The sequence below is a fragment of the Mytilus galloprovincialis genome, chromosome 9, assembly GCF_965363235.1.
Source record: "Mytilus galloprovincialis chromosome 9, xbMytGall1.hap1.1, whole genome shotgun sequence".
NCBI classification, from domain to species: Eukaryota; Metazoa; Mollusca; class Bivalvia; order Mytilida; family Mytilidae; genus Mytilus; species Mytilus galloprovincialis.
This window is the reverse complement of record NC_134846.1, coordinates 10,791,717-10,812,823: the sequence shown is the minus strand read 5'-3', so window position 1 is coordinate 10,812,823 and position 21,107 is coordinate 10,791,717. Positions and strand designations below refer to the sequence as shown.

General features: G+C 32.1%; 1 protein-coding gene across 1 annotated transcript in view; it reads right to left on the bottom strand.

The window, feature by feature from the left end:
* Window positions 1-2,286: 2,286 nt before the first annotated feature.
* The window catches only part of LOC143044387 (dynein beta chain, ciliary-like), a 62,294-nt gene continuing 43,473 nt past the window's right edge, over window positions 2,287-21,107 (bottom strand). The window contains exons 34-47 of the mRNA XM_076216371.1: window positions 19,974-20,759; window positions 19,061-19,222; window positions 18,224-18,718; window positions 17,585-17,731; window positions 15,398-16,858; window positions 13,152-13,322; window positions 11,206-11,328; window positions 10,401-10,594; window positions 8,307-8,583; window positions 7,844-8,071; window positions 6,772-7,083; window positions 5,728-5,970; window positions 4,463-4,651; window positions 2,287-3,669 (exon numbers count right to left, since the gene is read on the bottom strand). Of these exons, the coding sequence (XP_076072486.1) occupies window positions 3,052-3,669; window positions 4,463-4,651; window positions 5,728-5,970; window positions 6,772-7,083; window positions 7,844-8,071; window positions 8,307-8,583; window positions 10,401-10,594; window positions 11,206-11,328; window positions 13,152-13,322; window positions 15,398-16,858; window positions 17,585-17,731; window positions 18,224-18,718; window positions 19,061-19,222; window positions 19,974-20,759 (5,406 nt within the window). The 3' untranslated portion in view covers window positions 2,287-3,051. The remainder of the gene's footprint in view (window positions 3,670-4,462; window positions 4,652-5,727; window positions 5,971-6,771; window positions 7,084-7,843; window positions 8,072-8,306; window positions 8,584-10,400; window positions 10,595-11,205; window positions 11,329-13,151; window positions 13,323-15,397; window positions 16,859-17,584; window positions 17,732-18,223; window positions 18,719-19,060; window positions 19,223-19,973; window positions 20,760-21,107) is intronic.

Here is a 21,107-nt window from a genome sequence, read left to right as displayed (position 1 = left end):
AATTAAATATTTCGTGGAAGGGCAGACTAAACATTTTCAGTGGTTGAAGATTATAAACCCTAGTTATCACACACACATTTTCATCATCCAAATTAAAAGACTGTCGTCAAGTACTTTTAGAAAAAATAGCTATTCGAACACACCTACTCTGTTTTTGTGATTCATTAGATAGGTATCTCAATTGACCCATATATTTCATCTTTTCGTACTGTCATTTTTTTACGTTATAAAGTCAACCTGTAGCTTTGATATATAATAATGATAGAATCTGAAGCGAGATGCTACATATATAAAATACTCTTGCTTTGTACGTTTTAAAGACAAAATATACACCCAAACATGCCCTTACATAAAAAGGTGCACTCGATTTTTCTCTTTTCGATACAATCGTTACCTGTTTTGGGGAATTTTTTCTTGATTCACATAATGGAAGGGCAGACACGAAAATTTCTGAACTAAAAGATTGATATGTTCTCCGTCCGTGATAAAAAAAAATCGGAGGTTATGCATTTTCTACATCCAACTTATAGATACTATATATAAAAAAGAAGATGTGGTATTATTGCCAATGAGACAGCTATCCAGAAAAGACCAAAATGACACAAACATTAACAACTTTAGGTAACCGTAAGGCCTTCAACAATGAGCAAAGCCCATACCGCATAGTCAGCTATAAAAGGCCCCGATAAGAACCATGTCGTCGACTTGATATCTTATTGTTTTGCATTACTATGTAATAGATACATTGAAAACTTGCAAATGGTGTTTTTAAAATAAGAAAATTGTCGTTTTATTTGTTTCTATTAACTTTTTAAAATTTTGTAACTATATCAAACATTACAGTTAACTTTTATCGCTTCTCGATAAACACAGAGCTTCGATTCTTTTGTTCTATTTCAAAAGTGTTTCCGCCTGCATATATCAAGACAAATTAAGATTTTAATCTGCTTCCTCTGGACCCATACACATGGGCTCGATTACCAAATATTCGTATGTATTATTAATGTTTTTAATGCTCCATTTATTGGCATTATGTTTTTCTGGTCTGTGCGTACGTTCGTCCGTTCGTCTGTTTGTTTGTCCGTTTGTCCAGCTTCAAGTTAAATAAAATTGAAACTTAGTACACATTTTCCCTATGGAATGATCTTTTTAATTCTAATGCCAAATTACAGTTTTATCCCATTTTCATAGTCCACTAAACATAGAAAATGATAGTGTAGATGAGGCATCCGTGTACTAGGGACACATTCATGTTTCTTCAAATTTTCGTCGTATCGCTGTAAATTTGTGTTAAAATTTAACGTCGATATCAATAAATATTTCATTGTTTACGAGAAATATGCAATTTACTATCATTGTTATAAATCCTAAATATGGCAAATTATATTATAGTTTAAAAAAAGAAATTTATGAAACATATTTATATCCGCTAACCGAGCCCCTATTGAGATCGACAAACTCAACAAAAAAGCTTTGAATACAATACTTCTTAGAATTGATGGTCATCCTATAAAAGTTACGGTCGTCCTATATAAATTACAGTCAGTCTTTACAAATTACGGTCATCCTTTACAAGTTACGGTCATCTTTTTACCAATCACGGTCATCCTTGTTTTATGTTACGGTCATCTTGAAAATATTTTGATTATGATTTACGGTCATCTTAACGATTTTTTCAAATCGAATTTCCCGTTTCATGCACATTTCTCGGAAGTAATTAGTTATTTTCGAGTGATTCTTTTATAAATTTACATCGTTTCCATGTATGATTTGTAAAGAAAATGATATAGAAACACTTTAACAGACAATACAGAAACTGTCCTAATTTTTCATCCGACATCTTGGGATGACCGTGAATGCAGTTACGGTCATCAGCTTTACCCCAGTGATCCGTAGCAATCCTACCAAAGTATGTCAATCGTAATAATTTTGCAAACCGTGGTTGACAGCCTATAAAGCGGCATATAACAGAACTTCGTCACCACCTGACATTTTTCTAAAATCCAAGTTAAGTACCTTGTGTTATAATAAGGTATATAGGAAAAAAATTTCTGAGACAAGTGCCTGTGCTTCCTTGATATAAATGTAGAATTCTTTGAAACTATTTCTATTTATGCACCCAATTGTCATTCTTTAAACATAGCTAGGTAATTTCCAATGTGTAAGTATGAAGTAAGAGATTAGAAGTTACAAAACTTTAGAAAGTTTCTTTAAGTTTATGTAAATGTCAACGTTGAATGTTGTCAATGTGTTTTCTGACAAACAGATATATTCTTACAGAGACAATAATAAATAAAATTTTATTGTATTAATTTTTAATAGACCTAGAACATAAATAAACATAACATATCTATGATAAGTTACAGAAAACATATACAAAATTGATAACTAAAAATATATATATATGTAAATTATAGATAACAAAATAAGTTGGACGGAATGTACAGGTATAAAACTTTACCAGATCTGTTTTTGTAAAATTATATATAAATATAAAGCTTTCTAAGCTTTTATACACATACAGACTAAACACAAAACTTAACATATGCATAAAAATAATTCACCAATTAGTATTTCTAGACATGTATAGTGTCAACAATAAAAGTTTTCACATTTTAATGTTTATTTAATCCTTTGGTGTTAATTGAAAAATAAATAGGTTTTAAATTAACAAAGTTCTCTATTTTAATTGACTACAAAAAGCCAGTACTTTTATCCTTTCTCAAATGATAAAAAATAAATGTTAGAAAAAATAGTCTTAAACAATTTAATGTTAACATTCTACCAACAAAAAAAATAACATCCTATTTATTTCATATTTGTAACGTAATATGCCAATATAACTATCGCCAAAAAAAACCAGCTTTAGGTAACTGGAATTGTCATTCAAAAAATTGGTAAAAATCTATTTCACCAATATATATACCAGTATGTCTGAATGGAGTTCAATGCTCTGACTGGAATGTACATAAGTACAGTTTGTAAATGTCAAATTTGTAAGTCATTTAGAACAAAAATAATCATTGAATAAATAAATGCAGTCCTGATTTCTTAAACTTGGAGCAAAAGGGCCACTCCACCAAGGATCCATTTACTGGCCTTCTCCTTGGACTTGAGGTTAAAGGTCCAGACAAATGTTGGTCCTCTTGTCTTGGTCTTATACACTGGACACTCATAAATATTCCTGGTGTCCATGCGGTCAACAGGAATAGCCTTGATGAAAATAACAGGCATAGCTGGAGCAAGGTCTTTAAGACGGGCCTCAGAAATCAAACTGGTCTGCATATCCCAGCGGGCACCTTCCATGAAGAGACCGTGGACATAAGCTCCTTCCCTAGGAGGTCCAGCCATATCTTCTCTCGTCTTTTTAGTAACGTCACATTGTAGCGCCATACGATCCAGTGGCCACTCGTTCTTTCTAGCCATCTGCTGCATAATAGCGGTTAAGAATGACTGTGGATTGAAGAAGCCACCAAGCCAGACAGCTGCAGGGAGTTGGAAGTCTGAAACCCATGTTTCAAGTTCTTTAATTCTAATCAGTAAGTCAGCATACCATGCTGCTAGACCATACAGAGACGGGTATGCTTTCTTGGACCAACCCTCTGGAACCACATCCAAGAACAAGGAATTTCCTAAGCTCTCCATATCAGCCGTGATGGTCAACTCTCCCTGGAAAATGATGAAATAAATCATTGAAGAGTTTATATAATCCAAATAAATTATTAAAGAGTTTTTATTAAGATTATATATATCAGGTTTTTAGTCTTGCTATCAAATATAAATTCTTTTGGCATAAATATACTATTTTTCACCATTCCATTCAAATTTTTAACTTATTTTAGTGTGCATTAGTAAGATTCTAAAGTATCTTAGATGTGCAAAAGGAAATGCCTTTAGTTTTATCAGATCTTCAAGGATGAAACCAACTTATTATGTGGTAAATATCTTTCTTTGTGTAACTTCTTTTTTTAGCTTGTAGATGTACAGTAATTCAGCTATTCTTATTCACCTCAATTTTCCCATCGTAAATGTTCTTGTTATGTGTAGCAACAATTCAGCCCCACCTGTATATGGACTATTCACCAATTGTTAAGACTCTGGACAATTTAGAGCTTGACACCTATTCATTATTTGACCTCTACAATTTCATTTGTTAATTTGTTAATTTGTGTCATTGGGTCTCTTTTATTTCTACTTCCTACATGACAACTGGCTGTTCTACAATTCTGCATTCTTTACTTTTTTCAGCCATTTCTCTCTATATTTTTTAATATTTTTGGCCCATGTTTCTCTATTCTTTACATCAATTTAACATCCCATTATTCCTTGTTTTTTTGGGTCTATTTTTTTCTATTCTTAAATTGTTTGGACCATTTTTCTGTAATATTAGCCCATTATTCTCTAATCTGTTAACCCCAACCAGGTCCTTGAACATATGAGATAATAAAATTAGGTAAGCTACCTTTAATCCAAGGTCCAGTTCTTTAAGTGTACGTCTAATTTCTGAGGTCAATCCATTCATTCTCTCTGTCTCCTGGAAAGCTACAACAACATATGGCGTCCTCTCTTCCAGAGGAACTTTAGCCATCACCTCTACCATGTTAAACTCATCAGGTAGTTTCTCAACGATCTCATCTAAAATACTCTTGATCTAAAAAGTAAATAGAAAATACATTATAAAATTGATATTTCAAGTTGTGTATTACAAAAAATGTATATGATTTTGATATTGTAATATGGTGTGGCCATGTTTCTATTTTCATTTATATAGTAGTTAACTTTTTTGGGTTGTTTGATGATTTACACAATGATCTCCCTTTATTCATACAAAGACAGCTTTTTATCAGAACATATTATTTAGAATTATATCTACCACAGTAATTTGAGGATTTCTCATGGATTTTTTTTAAATAGGTGTATCTTCCTTCTGAAAATTCAGTTTTACATGGTTCAAGGGCAAAAATTTCAATTTATTTTAAATAAATCCTCCCCTCACACCATTATAAGTTAGAGAAGGGATAATTTTAATAAATTGCAGACAACATGCAAAAGTTGACCAATTACATGCGATCCTAACTGTACCTGATTTGATTGTCACTGACAAGTAGTAGAAGTATACTGTTAACTATGGATTCATTTATATTCTTTGGTAGCAATGTTGTGAATGGAAAAAGATTTAATTTTTCATAGATACTTGTTTTTGTAGTCTTGACAAATAGTGCATACATGCTTATATGAAATTTGTACTATATCAAACACTTAAATTTGTTATTTAAGGAATGAATGTAATATTTTTTTTTGTCTATGAAGAAATAACTTTAAAAAATTTGGTGCACACTGAATAATGTGCATAGCAGGTTTTTAAACAGTGTGCACCTTTTTTTATGTTATTTCGAATAGACAGAAACAACATTACAGTCATTTCTTATAATTTAATTCTAAATTTCATTTTAAACCGTAGAAAACAATCAAAAAACTTTGTTGACGTCACGGTCACATGACTACATTATGTCTATGGGCAGATACCATTAATGTCAGCCAATCAGAAGACGTTTTACATTCAAAATTAAATTATTCAGGTCTATCCACAATATTTACAAATATAAGTACCCCACAAATTATAATAAATTCACAGGAAAGTCTAGATCAATGTCTATTATCTAAAAGGAGTGTCATGAAGGGTTTAATACTAGACCAGCTTTACATATAGCTTAGATATATACTAACCTTTTCTTCCCTACTAACTCCAGTACCAGCAGAAGCTCCAGCATCTCTAGGCTGCATCTCAAATACAGTTCTGAACAGGTTTTCAGATGTTGTGGTCAAGAACTCAATCTCAGCATTAGGATGGAGACCATATAAATATGGACTTTCTTGTGGTAGGCATTCATCAATGAAAGCGTGGTAACCCTTGTAGTCAGAGTTTGGTGGAATGGGGAATCCTGGAGCAAGGTATAATTCACCATCAAGCTAGAAGAGAGAATTTATAATTAGTTTGTATGTAAAACAGTTAAACCTGTAAAACTGAACCATGCATCAAACAGGAACCTGTCTAAAATGAACTAGTTTCAATATGTACAATAAAAATTGTGCAGTAAAAATTTTTACCTGTGTAATCTGAAAATATCTTCAGTCCCTCAGGGGGTTCATTTTAGACAGTTCAAACTTCATTAGTTAAAATTTTTTCAAAAATATCATGTAATGTTAAAAATATAGTTCTTTCCACACTCTTGGATTTAGCCAAGGAACAATCAATCAGTTTTTACTTTTTCTGATGCTTTTATGTTGTGTGTACTTTCTGACAAATCTGATAACTCTGTTTAACAAACCTACTTCTTCTCTACCAGATGCCATGCACACTTTTTTCTTCCATTTTCAGACATATGATGTTATAAGATGTGTAGTGATGTTTTTGGTGGTCTGATTTTAAAATTGTACAGTATAATTGTAATCTACTAGTATTGGGAAACATGAAAAAACTGCCTTTATTACTGTGACTTATTAAAATCCCTTTTTAACCCTTACATTCAGTGCCTTTACACATATTACACATATTTTCATGCATTTAGTCAATTTAACGTTCATCCTGAGCTTTAAAAAAAAGATTATAGTGTACAAGAACTGCAATAAATTTTAAGTAACCTGAAACAAGGTTTTCAAAAAGACAATATTTAGTTTAATATATGTAACTATTGTTTAAAAGCTTTCAATAGAATGACTTTTAAACAACCAGTATCAGGAACACATGAAAGTTTTATGCTATAATCTTACCATATCAGGATGCATGTAGACTTCTAGGTAAGTCTTACACAGACGTCTGTCCCAATCATCTGTAATATGTCCACCATACATAATCTCTCCAAACAGGTACCTCAAATCTTCCCATGGAACCTTGGTGTTAGCCTCTAAGTAATTGTATAAGACCATAGCACTGATGGTCAAGTCTCCAGTATTGTATGGGTAGACTCTGTTCCAGCCCTGGGGTCCAAACTTACGTCTCTCACAGACAACGGCATGGAAGTAACATAATGAGAACAAGATGCTCTTGAACTCACTCTCTCGGGCACACATTTCCAAAGTGTCCTAGAAAAAAAGGAAAAAATTTATTTTAACTTGGAAAAGTTTAATATTGTTAATTTTAAGGTATTTGTGCATTTTTTACAAATTGTCCATTTTAAAATTAAGTGTAGGATATTGGCTTGAACATTCATTAAGCTAAGGGCATGCATTTCAGCTTCTCATTAGAAAATGTTTGCCCATAATCTATTCAATAAATATTTCCCTGCAAAATCTACTTAATTTATGTTTATTTTTTTTAAAAGATTTGACAGTGAAATTTTTTCACAAAGTATAGAAAACTCTTGTTTCTGTCCAAATTTTTTAAAATGCTAATAGTTATATGTCAAAAAGAAGAGAATGGAAATGTATGTTTCATTTAATTCATCATTATAGGCTCAAGAACATAACAAATAAAATTGTGAACCAATTTGTTGAATAAATAGGGATTAAGATACATGTAACATGTTAGTAACAATGGGGTGGGGGAAAGAAAGGGGTCTCATCCCAAAATTCCTGAAAAAATAAATGCCAAATCCTTAATTCCAGTGAAAATAATTTGTCTCTTTTTTCAAGTTTGACCTAGCGTAGGTTCAAACAATAGATGATGTGCACTTGAGGATATCATTCTAATACTCTGGTGGTTCTCTTGCAGTTTAAATAGAAGAAATAATATGTATGAGATTTTTTAAAATTTGTATTTAAAACCTTCTTTAAAGAATAAGGCACTATTGGTCTTTAGTTTTGATTACGCAGACAATTGTTCTGTTCTGGAATGAAAAATTACCTGGTTAAAGTTGTCCAAAGCTTTATGAAGATTAGCAAACATGCCAGTTGGTGGTTCGTTGGTGATTTTAATGGCTGCCTCGAGGATACCTTGTGGTATGATATGATATTCAACAGAAGCTGCTGGCTCAGCACTTATAAACACACGATAATCTGCATGGCTTTCTTCGCTGTAGGTTTCAAGTTTCTTCTCTAGTGTAGATAGCCAATTTTGCACTAAATGGACATTCTGAAATATATGATAAAACACATTAAAAAATTCACAAGTTTCAGTGAGTGGAGAAATTATGAATGAACACTGTGAGATTGTTATTGCTTAATTATACTGTAGATTTTGTGAGAAAAGCAATAAACCCAAAACACAATATTATTTTATTCTAGACAATTTTAACAAAACCTTCTGTTTTTCTTTTATTCTAAGCAGGCAGGGTTTTCTCAATATTTCTCAATATGAGCATGCATACCTGTAAAATGACCCAGTGTCCATCTTTGGCTGCAATATCTAAGGCCTGTTCAGCAACAACTTCTTGACCTTGTCCTAATGAAATGTTATGGAAGTTCTTGTTGTCGTCTGTAAATCCGATCTTTTTACCATGCATTTCAACGTCCTTCAGTGGATTGACACCAGGAGACAAGATAAAGAATATTGGTGAGGATGGACCCGATTCTTCAAATGATTTGGCAAAGTCCACACTTCTGCCTTCAGTATATTTTACACCAAGCTTTTCTGTTACAAAGTCACTAAAAAATAATGATAATGTTTTTAAGAATAAAAACCCTGTTGGAGTGGTAAAGGGTGATTTACATGAACTTGTTAGCAATTTTTATTTCACATGTTTTTGGCTTGTAGCTCATTCACTGTGTTGCATGTAAATTTATAATATTTATTCATCTCCAAAATGCATATACCCCTTTTACAATCCTAACTGTTGTCCATAAGGTTTCAAACTATCATTTCTTGTTGGTTTTTTTTTGGAAATACAGACAAAATCTTAACTCATTTTAACTTTCGGCTGAACATATTTTTAAGGATTGGCTATTCATGAGCATAACATTAGCTTTTTTCAGATTTTTATTTTGTATTTTGATGCATAAGTATTTTTTAGTCCCCTACCGACAAAGTCAAAGGGGACTTTAGGTTTGCACTTTGTCCGTCTGTCCATCCGTCAGTCCGGCAACTCAGTTTTCAATACTTTTTTTCTTCGTTCTTGGAAGATATTGATTTGATATTTGGTGTATAGTTTTATCATGACAAGTTATGGATCAAGTATGAATTTCATTCCGGTCTGATGATTTTGTCCAGAGTTATGGTCCATAAAAAAACTCCATAACTAATGTTAGAGTACTATGTTAAACCATATATCTGTACAAAGGGAGATAACTCATTTTTTAAAAGAAATTCTTTGGTAAATTGTTTGAGGAATTTTGTGGCAGGTTTATATGTTATTTTGTATAAACTAATTTTCTGAATGCTACATGTATAAATAAATATATTTTTTTTATTAAGTGAAATCCTTTAATTAGATAATAATCTATTTTATTACGGTATATATTTCATTACATTACATTGTGTAGATAAAAGTTATTGACATTTTATAGATAAGTTACAAATCTTTATTAGTTTGTGACAAATGAAAGAAAAAATATTTGGAACTATTAATTATATTTGATCGTAATTTGAAAATAGATATACATTGTATTATATCATATCTAATTTTAGAGAACTATTAATCATATCTAATGTTATAGATTTTCCACATTTTTTCATCATGCTTGAAGATATTGATTGACAATTGGTATTATAGTTTTATCGTGAAAAGGTACAGATCAAGTTCAAATTTTTTATTAGAGTTCATGTTCACAAAGTAACAGTTCCTACAAAGACTAGGCTACTTAGGTTCATTATTCCAACTAAGAGTTTAAGGTTATCAGTCTCTTTCTCTTGTTTCAGTCTGATAATTTTGTGCAGAGTTATGGTCCTTGGACTTGATAAAATTCACTCATATATTCAGTTTTCCACACTGTTTTTAGTCATGCTTGAAGATATTGACTTGATATTTTCTTTTTGTTTACACCATGACAAGTTATAGAACAAGTTGGCATTTTGTTCCAGTATAATGATTTTTTACCCGGTAGGGAACTATGTATTGCTATGCAATACTCTCAGAATGCTTGTTATAAAATATTCTCAATATTTAATGACAAATACAAGTTAAAATTAGGTCCCGTGCTTTGTTGCAGTCTGAAACGGAAATATTCCACATAAATTTCTGGAATAATTTTCCATTAGTATCACTGTTTCATTTTGACATTGGAAATGTACAGGAAAATGCCTGAATGAGAAAGACGTCTTTAAACAGAAGGAATATGTCTTTGTCTGACAGCAGAAAACTATCATCTGGTCAGTATATTTAATATTTATCAAAAGCTTTCAATAAGGTAACTTTACTGAAAAATTGTTTATCATAGAATTAAAATAAATTTGATAATTTGTATTAATTAAGTTAACACAGGAATGGTTTCTAGTGTAAACTCAACAAGTTTCCTTGCATACTTACGTGACAGCATAAGTCATTCTGTCAGGTCTCAGAGCTCTCATCATACAAAGTTTCTGCAGGGAAGACTTATTTTTCCATTCTTGTGGGAATTTTTCCTTTTCTGGTGCCTCACTTTCTACAAACTTTTTCCATCTCTTTGCAGATCCTTCAATGTCACGATCCAAATTACGGAACTCCTCCATGTTAGCCATTGCCTGAAATAAAACCAAAATTTTAACCCTTTAAAGTACAGGTATTTGAAATTTTTGGACACGAATCGTACACATATTATATCAAATGACTACTTAAATTTTGTTACTTGAACAGAACCAATAAGTAGAGATTTAAAGATTGTTTTTTGTTTTGCATTACACACCAAGAATTCATTGTTCCAAAACATTAAATCAATTCCAAAATGCTGAGTCCAGTGGACTAAAATAGTGTGCTATGATAGCCTGTAAAATATTAGAGTTCATGTTCACAAAGTAACAGTTCCTACAATGACTAGGCTACTTAGGTTCATTATTACAACTAAGAGTTTAAGGTTATCAGTCTCTTTCTCACAATGTTGCAGGCTGAGTGAAAAAAAATAGTTTACAAATTTACAGTCAGAGAGGGATTTAGATGGGGGCCTGGGAACCTCTTATGGAGCTTCAAAAATGATAAATGCATTATAGCTTTTTACAAGTATCACTCCAAACATTGGGTTTCGAAAGTGCCCTCAACTTTTTGAAAATCCTTGGTCTGTACCTGTCCATAATTGGTTCAATCTTGTCGGGGATAAAAAAAACAAAAAAAACCACTAAAATATCAATGATTTACAAACCTTAATTCCTCCCCAGCTGCTATTATTCAAGAAATCTACAGGACTGGTAATATTCTGTACGATAGGGAATCGTAGAAGGAAATCCAGTTCTGCTGGGTTTATGTCTTTAGACATCAACAAAACCTGAAAGATAAAATCATCAATTTAAATTTACTATGGGTATACATATCAGTTATGCAAACAGCTTTCAACCCCTCAGGGGTCATGTCATTGCATTATTTTACCCATCAGTAATAGATTTCTTAATTATTTTTATTAACAAAATGCTACAATTGATTCTAACAGGCAACTAAAAATTCTTGTATTCCAGGATGGTAGTTCATGCAAATAACATGTGTTATGCATGGTTATATCAATCTAAATAAATACAAACATTTCTTTCACTTAATCTTCTCTATTTTTAAGCAAGTTTCTGAGCTTACTTTTTTTTTTTTTTTCTTTTAAATCCTGTGTTTAAAAGTAAATCGTAAGGCATAGAGCCAAGTCTGACCTTCACGGTCCATACATCTCTTATGTAACATGTTTTTATCAAATAACCCTCATTAGATATGCTCAAGACTAAAAATACTCAGAAACCAAATATGTAAAAAAATTCGTAAGGGTTCCACGGAACCCAGTGTCTCGCCTACTTTTGCTGGTAATCGCAGACTCAACAAAAATGAGGAAAAACATCAATAAAAATTTCCCTCTCGATACTGTCTTTTGATTGAAAGAAGCTTCCAAGTTTGGTAAAAAATCCAGGATAGTTTATGAATCTGATAAATGTTTTATAAACTTTAACTGCAGACTGTATGTAATGTTAACTGGAAGAAAAACTAAGTCCATTTATAAGTAAAATACGGAAAAAGAGATTTTTTTTTACAAAATTTACATCTGAATAATATCTTATGATCAGAAACAACCTTTTGTCTAAGTTTGGTAGCAATCCAGGATAGTTTAAGAACATTATAAAATTTTAAAAACTTAAACCACAGAGTGAATGTTTTGTTTCTGGCAAAAAAACTAAGCCCATTTATAAGTAAAATACGGAAAAGTGGAAATTTATTTTAACAAAATTTTCTTCTTGATACTATCTTATGATTATAAACAAGCTTCTGTCCAAGTTTGGTACAAATCAAGGATAGTTTATGAAAGTTATTAAAATTTTAAAAACTTTAACCACAGAGTGAATGTAATGTTTCCTCGCAGAAAAACTAAGTCCATTTATAAGTAAAATACAGAAAAGTGGAAATTTATTTTTACAAAATTTTCTTCTTGATACTATCTTATGATCATAAACAAGCTTCTGTCCAAGTTTGGTACAAATGAAGGATAGTTTATGAAAGTTATTAAAATTTTAAAAACTTTAACCACAGAGTGAATGTAATGTTTCCTCGCAGAAAAACTAAGTCCATTTATAAGTAAAATACGGAAAAAATGGAATTTTATTTTTTCAAAATTTACTTCTGGATACTTTCTTATGATCATAAACAAGCTTCTGTTCAAGTTTGGTAGAAATTCAGTATAGTTCAAGAAAGTTATTAAAATTTAAAAAACTTTAACCACAGAGTGAATATTTGTGGACGCCGCCGACGACGACGACGACGACGGAATGTAGGATCGCTTAGTCTCGCTTTTTCGACTAAAGTCGAAGGCTCGACAATAAGGACACTATATTAATGTGATATAATTACATAGAAGAACATAGAAGTTAACATCATATCTTATAAACAATTGCAGACTTTGAAGTCAGAATAATTTAACATGTTCTTATTATTATGAAAATTGCAACAGAATAGATTTCACAACAGTATGAACTCTTGATAGCATTATTTGAATGTATAATTTAATGTATTCCAAATAATTAATCTCACATTTTTGTCCATAGTTCAACAATCGCAATTATCAAAGCACACAATAATATCTGAATAAACTAAACATTAATGTAATTATTGAACTGTGTTTACCTGGAATGTCATCTGTGCTGTGAATATAATCTTGTCTCTTGTAAACAGACCTCTAGCGGTATACATGAACACAGAATATGTAATACAGTCAATCAAGTTGTCTACCCTTATTTTCAGTTCTTCTGAGGCTTCAGCTCTATCTATAGCTTTCTCAAATACAATACTGAAGGCCTGAAAAAGAAAAAGAGTTTTAAAAAAGTTCGGAATCGGTTTCAAAACCACATATAAATGTTCCAGACCATATGAGTATTTGGACCATATGCATACAGTCTGGACCGTATGATGCATACGGTCGGACTGTACACATACAGTCTGACTAATTTTAAGAAGTTGGTCAAGTTTATTACATACAAATGTATATTACTGATAATCATAACTGGAATCTCAAATTAATATAAAAAGTTCAATTTATTGAAATAAAAACTTAATATTTAAACTATTCAAAGAGTCACGTTATTTTAATGTTTTAATCTCCTGTATTATGTCAGTAATACATGAAATAGAATTATGCTCACTGAAAATGAAGGTATCGGAAGTAAACATAATGTGAGAAAAAAAGCCATGGGCCAGAGTGCCAAAATTGGATTCAGATAGACATTAAATAAATATTTCATTTCAATTGATTGAATGCTCTCTTATTCAATTCATTTAATTAATTGTATTAATATTAATTTGTAAAACTCTATAAAATATTTTGATCTAAAATTAATCGATATGGTAATATGTATGGACCAGCACGTACTAGACCATATGAATATACATATATAGTCCGGCCTGTACGCTTACGGTCCAAATACTCATATGGTCTGGAACATAAACATTGCTTATTCTCATTGCCAGTGTGAGTGGTCTTATCGATTCTGTTATAAATTGAACTGGAAGTATCAGTAAATGATCTTTAGTTTGTACAACTTTATGTTTGAAGGAGGACTTAAAGCAAACTCAGGTATCAAAATTCCTCTACAATAATGCAAAATAACAGTAACGTAGCATTATTGTTAGTTACTGTCAGTCACAATTTTTTCTAATTGTTTTTTGTGATTTTGACTTATTTTAACACTCATGAAATGTTCTAGAAGCATTTTCAACGTGTACTTTACATGAAAGTTCCGCAAACAAACACACACGATTTGAAATTACTGGAGTTTCATTTAATAGATGTTTTCAAAAAGTGACGTTTTTTTTTTCTGTATTCACGAAACGAAAAAGGAGGTGCAGACAATTGAATCTTTATTTGAAAAGCACTTTACGCCCATATGGACCAATGGCTTAAAACATTATACATAATATACAGTTTACATAAAACAATGAAAATAAACAATGGACACACTTTGAACTATAATTTGTCTTTTTTTTTTAAATCAATATATATATATATATAAGAGATTCAAATTATATCAAGGACTCCCTGCCCTCAGTCTTAGTGACTTTTTTAAAAAGGAGCCTAATTTGCAAGTGTCCTGTTTTGTTTCAGGATTGAGAATATGTTTTAATTTATCTATATCATTTAAGTTATTATATTTATTTTCATTTAAAAATTCTTTTCTTAATTGTTCATTTATTTTACATTTAAAAAAGAAATGAAACTCATCATCTAGTACATCACAATGTGTACATAGTCTTAAATCTCTGGGAATTTTCCTGTATCTTCCAGTTTCTATTAATAAGCAGTGGTCACTTATTCGAAATTTAGAAATTAGTTGTCTATATTCAAAGTTTTGAGAAAGTAGGTATGGTTCAAAGTTATAGCTTTTCTTTATTTTTTTAAAAAGTTGGAGTTTGCTATTCTCTTGTAGATTTAATATTTTATCATTATATAAATTTTCATAGGAGTTTTCTAGATTTTGTTTGTATATTAGCCTATTATTTTTATCCTTATTTTGGTTAGCAATTTCTAAATCATTTTGACTTCTGACATGATTTACATAGGAGTACCAAGAATAAATACCTGCATTATGTAAAGTTTTTGCCAAATTTAGTGTCTCTTTTAGTAAGGGACTAGTTTCTTCCCTTAATAGTCTATCATGAAAAAGAAGAGTTTGTCTTTTTATATGTACTAGTGGATATTTTACAAGGCTGATTACGATATCTCTTTCTATACTTTGTCCTGAATATGCATGAAATAATTGCAATTGGACTATAGCAAACAATACTCAATCAATCTGCACAAATGCACAAACTAACATTTACTTTTTAGCAATACCTTTAAAATATGTATGGAAACCAGCCTTTTGACAACAACTTACCTTGAGGGAGAACTGGTACATTGGATGTATTTTGTTCAAGTCGTTCAATATGAAGTACAACAATGACGCCCTAGCTGCAGCAGGTCGGTAATTCTCTCTTGCCAAGTTAATGTCTATTTCCGTTTTCTTAGCTTGTTCAGCTTTTACTTCAATTTCTGCTGCAGTTCTCTTGGTATGTTCAAGATTCTCGACGAGAGCATAGTCACCGAGGAAATTGCCTTCAGCGGCTGACAAACGAGCCAAGAGAGAATCTTCAAGCTCTTTCAGCGTGATCTTAAACTGATTCTGTTGTCTGGTCAAATCCCCTTTGAGTTTTTCTAAATCAGGTCTTTCCTTGCTCACGACAGCTGCTAACAACTGATCTTCCAAACCATCTCTAGTGACGGTAAAGTTGATGAGAGTTGTCTGAGCTTGCATTTCTGGTTGGTAATGTGGGTTTGCCAATTTAGTTTGCAAAATCAATCTAAATTCTGGATTGTAATCTACTTCCTTGTCCCCAATCCTAATAGCACGACCTTTCTTGATAGTGTTACGACCAATCAAAGGATCTAACACAGGATCAACTGTTTCTCCAATGTTTTCAATAAGAACCACATCACCATTGGACACAGCCTTTTCAATTGCATCAAGATAACCCTTCTGCCCAAGACGAATGATTTTAAGATCATTGCCATATCGGGTTTTGATCCATTTAATACCTTGTAGCTGAGGATCTATCATCAGAGGCCATCTTTCACAGTTAGTCAAAATGGTGGCATTTTCAGATGACATTCTGTCACTTGGGAGATTTTCGTTGTTCCAGGAAGCTATCTGGGCATCATCAGTTAGCAAAAAGAGTGGATCTAAACCTTCAGTAACTGGAATTGGGAACTTCAGTCCTTTCAGGTATGGAACCCAATGTCCTTCCATAAGATCTAAACGGTACTGTTTTGTAAAGCAACCAACATATGATACAAATGCTGTGGTAAGTAATACATCACCAGGAAGAGTTTTTTCTTGTTCTTTGAAGTTACTGATTGACTCAGCCCAACGAACATTCTCTGATGCTAGCCCTCCAACTAATCTATTGGCTAGCTCAATAGTTTTGGCAGTCATATCTGCTTCTTGTTGGCATTTGATTTTTTCGTTTGTAGCTTTTTCAAATTCTGCTGTCAGTTTGGCCAAATCTGCTTCCAGCTGAGCCAATTTTGCTCTAATTACACGTAATTTTTCTGTTGCAGCTTGTAACTCAGCATTAGCTTGTGCTAAGGCAATACGTTTTGGTTCAACGGTACAATAAACTTCAAAGTAGGACATGATATTTATGACCCATGAGCAAAGACCTGAAGCAGCAAAGGACTTGCCTCTGACAAAATCTGGATTGAACTCTGGATCAGCGAGATAAGGTTGGACTGCCTTCTGACAGTTTTCGTGGATGTTGTCTTTGTCATAATTCACTAGATTGTCCAGGAAAAGATCAATCTGTAATACAAAAAATATCCTGAATCATTAATCAAAGGCTCATAATCTACTTTAATGGAAGTAAGATTTCAGATTATCAAATATAAATTTCCTTAAAAACTGTTAAAAACAAATGTAAACACATTTTGAATTCAGTTTGATTAAAAAATGAAAACACCACTTTATAAATTGGATGAGAACGAAGCGCTTTTCTGGATTTTAACCTTTATCAGGATTGTTCAAAGCCAAGGATGTTTAAGAATCAGTTGAAGAGCTACATGACTAAAAATATATTACATTGGTTCTTTTATACTATTATAATGATTGGTTCATGAATTTAGTAAGGACCAAGCACAGTTAGGTGGGTGAGACAGTTTAAAAATAATGTTGACGGTACTTTTTAACTTTGTTCATGACTGTTCCCTAGCTTTAATTGTTAATGACTTTTCTCTAGTTTCCATTGTTCATGATTGTTCTCAAGTTTCCATTGTTCATGACTGTTCTCAAGTTTACCTTGTTCATGACTGTTCTCAAGTTTATCTTGTTCATGACTGTTCTCTAGTTTACCTTGTTCATGACTGTTCTCTAGTTTACATTGTTCATGACTACTTCTACAACATTCACCACTGTATTCTTATCTTCCTCATACTTCATATCTGTTCTATTACTTATTCTTATCATATGTATGAATGTTCTCCGACAATAGCTCTAATTTTCCCCCTACCTTGTTCAAGACAACACTCTTACCTTGTTCATTACTGAACTCTTGGCAGATTTCCAACTTTTATCTTTGGGTACTTTTCCTCCTGGTGCAAGTAAACACATAACAGCACCTAATACATTTACAACAGCTGGCGGAGGGGAACCAAAAGATTTCAATTCTGTTAAATTTGTCTAAAATAAAGAAAAATCTTGCTATAATTCACATCAACTTGACAATGCATTAGCTGTTTTCCCATGCTGAGTATTCCTTACAATTTTTAGGTCCTGTCTTTTTATTGAGTTATTCATTTTCAAAATTTATAGATTTGCCTATTTCTTAAAAAATACAAGAAAAATGTGTTCCTATCATTCATTTTTTTAAAAGAAAGAGGCACAATTGTCTCCCTTACAGTCCTGCCAACTTTTTTCCATGATAGATGTTGACCTGAATCTTGACATTTTTTATACATTAGTATAATTTCAAGGCAATAACTTTTTTCGATAGAGTGCACTTAGTGTTTATAAAAGTAGGTTTAAAAAAGGAGCTGAAATATAATCAAAACAGAAATGCCTTCAAGCATGTTTGTGTCTTTTTTGTGCCAGAGTCACATTTGGCTGTGTACCCTCTCCTCCATTCAAGTGGTTTCATATGGAAAAAAACTGTCCTATAAATACTGTAACTACCTTGTTCAGGGTATTCAAAGCTTCTTCAGCAGCTGCCAAAGCTGGTTCAGCCTTTTCCAAATCTTTTTCACATTCTTTCTGTTTCTTACTGACTTCTTCGTTAATTTTCGTAACTTTCTTTTCTTCTCCGTCAGCAATAGCCTTCTCCTTCGATACTTTCTCTGTCTCAGCACCAACAACAGTAATAAGTTTGTTTGCATCCTCGTTCTTCTGTGCTAATTCAACTTCCTGTGCAGCTAATTTAGCTTTTAGATCAGATACTTGTGTTGCTGTGCTTCTCAATTTTTCTAGACCATTTTCTAGACGGACTATTTTGCCTTGTAAGTCTACGTTTTGTTTTTCCAGTAAGTTCTGGTATAGCTTGATCTGTTCTAAGAAGCTCTTAGGTGTGGTGTAATTGTATCTTCTTTCGTTTGTAAGATAAGTATGGGACATCTCATTTACAGATGTATGTACATATCCCATAAATTTAGAAATGGATTCTCTCATCTCAGGCTGCAAAATAATTTACAATGGTAAATTACAATTGTTTAATTTTTTTAAGAAACATTTTTATTACAATTTTTTCAATTAATGAAGTCCTCTACTTCCTGATATTTAGGAAAAAACGGTCAGATCCATTAAAAGAGTTATTTACAAAATGGAAATTTTCTACCAATGGCATCATAACATCACGATTCCTTGATCCAGTAATTTTTGCAATATCATTGAGCTTTTATAAAATTCATGTAAACACATATTTATTGAGATGTGAAAATAAATTGATGAGAAAAGGGTGTTTAAAAGTTTGTTGTAAAAAAAACCAACCAAATAAGTAATATATATGTAAAAACTTACATTTAACATTTCTATATCTTCTAAGAACCTTGCTGACACAGAATTGAGAGCTTCTACAGGCCATTCATGGAACCAATCAATACATGTACAGTTGGTTACAGCTGGGAACTTACGACTTCTGACTCGAAGAGTGGAACCGACAGGAGAGAAACACAAAACGACCTACAAATAAACAGATAATGAATACATGTCTATCCTTCTTTCGCTCACAATTGCCCACTAGGTATCTCCTCTATCTTTTAAATTTGATTTAAGTTTGTTTATATGTAATTGCTATTAAAATTTTCTTTTTTTATATTTTCATAAAATATTTCTGAAAACAGAATTCTAGGTGGCAGCTAACAGAATTTAAAGACAGTTATGAATGCTTGAAAGTACATCATCAAACAAATTAATGGTAAATGTTGAGCAGTATTTTTAAGGAGCCTATTTTATTTCAGGTTTTTCCATTGTATTTTTGGCCTGTTTTTTGAGCAGCTATATGATAATCCATCTTTATTTACAAAATGAGTTGATTTTGAAGACTTTTCCTGAAAAAATAAGACAACAACTACACATTGCTGTAAACCAACTTATTTTTACGATAAAAAAAATAACATGAATATAAAGTGTTGTAAATAGGTCAAATCTCGGTCTTCTTTTATATAAATACACACCAAGAAAATCGGAAACTGTGAATATAAAATCACTGAAAAGTCAGCTGAAAAGGAGTTAATGCAAAATCAAGTATCCGTGAAAATAAGTTGGTTTAGGGTATATCCAACTTGAATACGAATACAAAAAAATTATTTTGATTCAGTTCGCATATAACAATACAAACATAAGCTCTTGAGAGTTTTTTCCCGAATATAAATAACATATACATAACATTAAAACACAGAACATGCAGATAAGATAAGACAATCAAGTTTACCTTCAACATCCTTCTAACTCTATCAATGAAAAAGTTCCAGCAGTTTTCCCGGGAGTCTTCCAAACCCATGCCTTTAACTTCATTTCTTACACCATTTATAATATTTTCAACTTCGTCATCTGGGAAAAGATCAGGAATTTCACCGGAAGCTAACAGATCGTTGATCAATACCAGAAACCTTTCATCAGCTACTTGGGCATCAGTCATTAAGAACACCATGCCCATGCCCTTCAATCCAGTCTTAATGTAGAGGGCAGAAATATCAAGTTTCAAATCAGCAATGCTATAACCTTTTCTCAAAGTTATCTGGAACACATCCAAACTGCTGATGAAGGCTGCTAGACGTGATAAACTCTGCTTACCGCTACCACCTACACCAATCAATAGAGCGTTACCACGAGGTGATTCTAAAATCCTGTTGATTCTACAAATATGGCTCATAGCGTCTGCAAAAAGTACAAGATTCATAGCTGCATTTAGTTCATTGTAATTATCCAAGGATTCAACCAAGATTTTATTTAAGCTTGCATAGTCATCCACCAAAAAGTATTTAGGATCTCCTATACCCTGAGCAAAGTGACAATATATAAGAGGATTTTTAACCAAAGCTGCTTCCTCAATGTCTTCAAATGATTTTTTAATGACATCTTTGACAAGTTTGTCATAAGCTTCCAAGTCCTTTTCATCGACTAGTTTGTCCCTATACACTCTTTCAGCCTCGTGTTGCCACAATCTGACCAGGTCTACTTGGGTTTTAGCAGCATCTGGCATGGCAAACAGAATTCCCTACAAAATAAATATGTAAAAATAATTTATCCAGTTCGATGTAAATATGTCAATTTTATGGTACCATATTTATGTGGATTTGTTAATCACAGTATTTTCAAGTTTGTTCATTTTCAATTGAGGTATATCAATGATGCAGAAAATATAAACAAGTATGCACATTGATTTTCTCCCATGTGAGATAATTCCCAATTCCTTAATATAGAGAAACTGTTGGTAAATTCCTTGTTATTATGTTAAAACAAATTGGTAATGTACCCATCGTTAAGGACATTATAGCCAATCAAAAAGTTGGTGTAAACCATTAAAAGTAGTACCCAGAATACATTAGACTCTGAAACCACCCAT